Genomic DNA, 6,653 nt, shown 5'->3' on the forward strand with positions numbered 1-6,653 from the left:
TGTTCGCTGATTGGTCCTGCAAAATTTTGAGTTCTGGAGACGATTGTCAATGGGGTTGGGCCAGACTGAGTATGAGCTTGAAATCAATTCAGGCGGAAATACGTAGGCTGGTGTTACCAGGCTAGGTCTTAACTGAAGCGCTCTAGACCATTATTGATAGGTTATTGCTAACGCTTAGACAAAAAACCCATTGAAACACATAGTAGCTAGTTAGCCTTGCTGCTAATAAGTACGTGAGCAGGCATATCTCACAGATATTGACAGCGCATTTATTTTGAAAGAGGAACAGAGAAACGTGATCAAGGCATTTGTCGATCGAAAATGTGTTTTTGCCGTCCTTCCTACGGGATCCGGTAAAAGTTTTAATGTATCGGATACGACAATTCAGCATGACGTCATAATAACAAATATCTTACTTCCGGGTGGCAAACTTCGCCATTGCCCATAGTAAACCTTAACAAACCAACAGGATTTTCCATGTAATTTAACCAAGGTACAAACACGTTTAATCATAATTATGAATATGATTACAACACATTTTATGAGGATGATCTTGTCAACTGAAAAACTAGACGTTCCTGATTTCGTTGCTGTTGATATTTGTTAGCGAATAACGGTAATATTGCAACGACCAAGTCATTGAAGAACATTGAAGTATCAAACTCGTAGTGACGTAGTGAGATCACTACAATATCCAACTTAACATGAACGATTTTCAGGACTGTTTGTAGCTTTCAAGCTATTTGTGTGGACACAAGAATTTGTGCATAGTACAGATATAAATAAAGTACCTATCTATCGATCTTATTGAAAGTATTGAAAACTTTGTCATTTTATTGTACATGATCAGTTTTGAGGATTAATGATCTCTTAGCAGATGTGGTTGGGCTGGAGTTGGCTATCTCAGGTTTCAGGTGTTGTGATTAGGGTTGGGTACCGAGAACCGGTACCAATACGGCACCGGTTCCATACAACCGATACCTACCCGGACCGAAATGCAATGCAGATTTCGGTGCTTACTTTCGGTGCCTGAGCAGATTTTTTTTTTTTTTTTTTTTTTTTTTTTAATTTTTATAATTTAACAAAACTAGCGATAGCTAACGAGATGTAACGTTAGTGGCGTAGATCTTTCTGAGTACGATCTGTATACTTTTTTGTGTTGCTAACAGATTTCGTGGGGCACATATAAAACTGCTCCATCTCCCAATGTAGACTCGCCTGTGTCGCTCACGCTGCATTCCGTATGGGACTAGTGGAAACGAGATTTGTGTTGAGTAGTTGCCATGGTAATGGGTTGACTTGCGTGTGGTTTCGGTTTCAAGATAAGTGTGGTTGTTCTAAGCAGAAGTTGGATACGCTTTATTAAACGGAGAGCTACCGTCTCATCCAAAGATATTCCTTCTCAATGTGAGTTCTTAAGAGAGCACTCGGACGCTACAATAACATTGCAACAGTCTGACAGCGAAGAGCAGGCAGCCTTGCACAGAGCAAGCACAAACAGAGCTAGCCATCAATATAACGGAGAAAATGTCAAAAGGTAAACGATCAAAAGTGTGGCTGTATTTCGCACAAAAAGATTCAAACAACGCGACGTGCAGCATATGCAACAACAAAATTGCGTGTTTGGGGGAGAGAACTCAAGAGGCTCTGAAGCTAAACTCTTAAAGGGGCAGTACACATTCACGAAACCAGTGGGTTTAAATAAATGCAAACTAATTAATATTTGTTTTACTCTGAAGGCAAACATGCTCATATTTCTGCAAAAGTATTACTGAAGTGTGAAGTGTGTGTACAGAGTGTGTTATGTATTTATTTATATTTATTTAAGTATACTGTAAGCAGTTGTTATAAGTTAATATATTGTTCATAGTTGAAGTTAAAAGGTTTGAAGCCAAGTGTTTTGTATTTTTATTTATAGTATACCTTAAACAGTTAATATATTGTTAAATTTGAAGAAAACTATTTGCCTTGGCAATAAATAAGCCTAATGTCTTTAATTAAAAAAAAAAAAAAAGTATCAGTTCTGGCACCGGTATCGTTTTAAAAGTATCGGTTATGTACCGGTATCGGAAAAAACCCAAACGATACCCATCCCTAGTTGTGATGGGGCAAAATCAGTGTGGCCAGAATCAGGGTTTGGCCGACCTGCATTATGAAAAAAAGATTAAGCAACCGTTAATACCCAAGCCAGATCACGCCACTGTGTGTGGTTTGTGTAGGAATTATTTAATGAGTAAGAAGTAATTTAGGATAATTCATTTCAGGGATTAGTCACACACACACACACACACAATACAATGTCAAAAAAGGGGTACCTAGAAAATGGGTGTGGTATTAGGTTCAGGACATCTTTTGATTTGGTTGGGGTCAGATGAGGAGGTCATGTTAATTGGCTGGCTAGGTCAGCCAATGAAGCAAAGATGGGTGGTGTTTAATGTTGGTTTAAATTGACTTGGCGGGACGTTTAAGGGCAGATGTAATATCCGGTATGCATCTCTTTACTGTAGGCCTAACTTACAGTAAATCCATTTTGAACAATGCGTCCTTTGTCTGACTTCTGATTGTGAATTAGTTTAATACTTAATAATTGGCCACAAAATGTGTTTATTTATAACAATGGGACTAGCGCTTTCACGCTAGCAAGCTAGCACGATATGCTACCCAAAGTTATTTCCAATTATCCTATTTGTATAAACTTACACAAGCTTATGAGACATATTCTGCAGGTAACATTGTGGCGAGTTGATGGCGTTGATTGACTAACTTTAGACGTCCTAGCTTGTTAACATTTGCTAGGGGAAGAAAGTTGACTGACTGATTAACTTTATGTTGGCTCAGCTTTCAGCGTGCGCAGGCAGAATGGGAAAATAAGCATTGATGAGTTGCCCGCTTGTGTTGTTACTCTCAATAAAAGGATAAGTAACGATTGGAATCTAGAATTTGCTAAAATAGTGCTTTAATAATTATAATAATCATCCTTTACGTGGCTGGGTACATTTGGCATTACAACCCCAAACACAACACGATTTCACCATAACATTCGCGTTAATGAACTACTTCAGCTGTTGACAGCATAGATATATTAGATAAAGGCTAGATGGATTATGGCGGACTCTTGAATGTCCGCACAGGAGGCCATTTTGAGGACAGTATAGCTTCCGGTAGGGATCAGTGGTACATTAGGTAACGTCAGTGATCTTCACAATCGTTTACACTCTTTTGACGGATTTACAAATGACTTGATTTACAATCGTCATTACCTTGGAAATAATTCTGAATGCTTGAACATGTTGAAATGTGCAGCTTAATTGTGTATCACGGCTATTGTGCATCAGTCATTTTACATCAATTGGCGAGTAATTGTTCTTTCTTTTCAATATAACTTAAGTTGCACATAATAAAACTGAAGTTGCACATGATTTCCAATCGGGTTGGTTTGTTAAACATCTTACATTATGATTTCGACAGGAAATTGCTGACTTTATTGCCAATGAAGATGCCAGAATTTTGTGCAATCTGCTCTGTTGAACACTCCCCTGAAACGAGACCTGTCAGAGACCTGTCAATGTTATTTTCATATGAAAACCCATGTTTATAATTCTTCATAAGTATGTAGTGTCATAAGAAATATCTTACGTTTATAACAAACCAACCCGTTTGAAAATCGGTTGAAAATTGAGCAAGTTCTGGTTATTTAAAAAGTACCACTACCAACACAATGTTAAGGGGGAGTGAGATATACTGTCCTCAAAATGGCAGAAATGTGCGGACATTCGACTCCGTCGGCCAGAAGCCTTTATTATAGATATCTATGGTTGACAGTATGACAGTTTGCCACCCGGAAGTACCTTGGCAACCTTTGTTTACCAACATTCTGATTTGGTCTATAGTCAAACTATGTTGCTCTGATTAGTTGTAGGTTAGGTACCCAATTGAGCGAAGAGGCATTTTTTTTCTGGTTCGTTGAAACACGCCCCATAATCACAGCCCAATGGGTCAGTATCAGACTCATATTCTGACTAGAATTATGAGTATGACATCGTCAGGCTACCTCTGGGATGCAGACAGGAATAGAAAGATGAGGCATGATATCATGGCTGCCTATAAAAGTGAGTGGGCATAGTAGCACTCATCAGGAGCTTTACATGATGTGTGATCCTCTTATCCTACTCAGAGTTACAGGAACAGTCATCCATTTCAGCATTATAAATGTGTGCATGTTTCATTTCTGGTTTGATTTATTGTATCAAGTTTTCAGGACAGTGTGTTTAATCTGGTATTTTTTCACATATCAGCTACATTTGCTATTTCTTACTCTGTGATTATACATGTCTATATGGGTGTGTGTGTACATATTCTAGTACTAGATTCTAAACTATTTACGTATGTATAGCATATAATGGTCATGACAAATCAGTCCGGTGAAGGAGCTCTACTGGTGCATCAGCAGATGTTTAAAGTGGAACTGAATGAAGGGCGTCTGTCTAAACTTGTTGTGACCATTGTCATGTCTCTGCTGTTCATCTGCATCAACTGCATCATGTTTCACACCCTCATGAGTAAGCCTGTGTTTAGAGAGCTGCCTCGCTATATCCTCTTTGCCCACATGCTCTGCAATGACACAGTTCATCTGCTGGTGGTCTCGATGCTCTTTATTTTATCTCTAAATTTCCAGATGATTCCTAAAGCTGTTTGTTCACTGATGGTTATCGTGTCAGCAGCCACGGCTCGTATTTCTGCTTTGAGCCTGGGTGTGATGTCACTCGAGCGCTATGTGGCTATTTGTTTCCCTTTACGCCACAGTGAGATGGCCACACAGAAAGGGACGGGTGTGGCGATTGCAATAATCTGGTTCCTAGGTTGCCTAAGTCCCGTGATAGATACTATGTATGCACTGATAGCGAACGCAGTGTCTTTTAAAGATCCCATGTTCTGTACTCGTGAGAGGTTTATTTTGTCACCATGGCAAAGAGATGTGTTTCAAGGACTTAATGGTTTCTTCTTTGTGCTTATAACAGTCATTATTCTTTTCACCTATGTCAGTGTTATAGTCGCAGCTAAATCTGCCTCAGCGGATAAAGATTCTGCTAAGAAAGCTTGGAGAACAGTCCTGCTCCACCTTGGCCAGCTAGTACTTTGTCTGAACAGTCTGTTGTATGGAACCATCGAGAGAGCCTTGGCTATGACCAGTAGCACTCGTCTGTTCATGGACCTGCGCTACCTGAACTTTCTCTTTGTTCTCATTCTGCCTCGGTGCCTGAGCCCCCTGATCTACGGCCTGAGAGACGATGCTGTCCGGCCCTTATTCCTTTACTATGTCAGGTGTGGAGCCCAAAAGGTCAAACCCTCTGTAACAGCACACTGATGGGCATATGGCATTCTGATTGCATACAGCTATTTTTGTTTGTTAGAATGAAAACTACATATGTAAGATTTCATATACGGACAACGTTTCATATGCATCATAAACAACATAAATTAGTCAGAATTAACTTTATTGTATTTTACTGTTCACCTTTCTGAGTTTTTGTGTGGGTTTGGGTATTGCACTTTCATTTTATCTGCTTTCTTGTTGTGAATAAACATCCTCCAGTTTTGTGTATAAAGAGAAACCCTGTGAGTGTTTGTGTGTGTGTGCTGCCGTGGTACCGATTCTAACCTGTGCTTTATTGTCAGTCACAACCAACAGGTGAATAAACCACTGAACTGGCTTCACGTTTCGGGCAATTTAATTTATACAAATATAAGACTGAAGTTAAAAGGGGGTTAGCTCATTAACAAATTGATAATTGGTTGACAGCTTAGATATTATGATGTATAATCTACAGGGTATTGTGCAATTGTTGCCATAACATGTAGAGCTGAATTCTCTGCTGTTTAAAATGAGCAGTGTGTAAGCACTCATCCAAATGTATTGCGCTCATAGTGTCCCCAATAGACGTCTTTGTGCTCACAGGGTCCCCATCAGACCTCAGTAGCCCAGAGTGCCAGTCCACAATCAGGCTCTTTGGATAATTATATGCTTACATACATTTATGTTCAGTAAGTTAAGGGCTGCATTTTTATAACCAAGAAAAAGCTTAGGAACGTAAGTGACATTGTTCTGGTTTTGGTGGTACTTTTTTTATAGGTTGATAGTTTTCAAATATAGTTTTAAAGTCAAATAAAAGTTCCTGTTACATGGTCATGTTTAAGAAAGATGACGACATCTGATGTTCCCAATAGACACCAAGGATCATCACTATGCAGTTTTGTGCTTCATTGGGCCTCATTTATAAAACGTACTTACGGACAGAATTGATGTTAGACTGTGCGTGCGATCAAATCCACGTCTAAGTACAGATTTATAAAAACCGTCTTAGACGTAGAAAAGGACGTTACTCTACGTCTGGTTTCAGTTTGTGTAAGTACATTTCCTTGTGGCAATACAGGAGTACTGCAGGAATTTGGGACTCTCCGAGCGCTGACACGCAGTTTCATCATCATCATCATCGTCACCACCATAAGGGCTAATTGTGAAAGGCCAAAGTAATGTTTTGCTCAATAAAATCAATTAAACAATTGCAATAATTCACACATGCATGAAATTCACGTCTGATAGGTATTCATTTTAATTCCACACGTGTAAAACATTTCGCTCAATAGCCTATAAA

The 6,653-nt window shown here is 39.2% G+C and overlaps 1 protein-coding gene across 1 annotated transcript; it reads left to right on the top strand.

Annotated features, from left to right (window-relative positions):
* Nucleotides 1–4,405: 4,405 nt before the first annotated feature.
* On the top strand, nt 4,406–5,365 carry LOC308371628 (odorant receptor 131-2-like; the record flags this gene model as incomplete). The annotated part of the gene is made up of 1 exon (XM_080846604.1): nt 4,406–5,365. The coding sequence occupies one exon, from the start codon at nt 4,406–4,408 to the stop codon at nt 5,363–5,365; it is 960 nt and encodes a 319-aa protein (XP_080702730.1).
* Nucleotides 5,366–6,653: the final 1,288 nt, after the last annotated feature.

This window comes from Sprattus sprattus, assembly GCF_963457725.1.
Source record: "Sprattus sprattus genome assembly, chromosome: 1".
NCBI classification, from domain to species: Eukaryota; Metazoa; Chordata; class Actinopteri; order Clupeiformes; family Clupeidae; genus Sprattus; species Sprattus sprattus.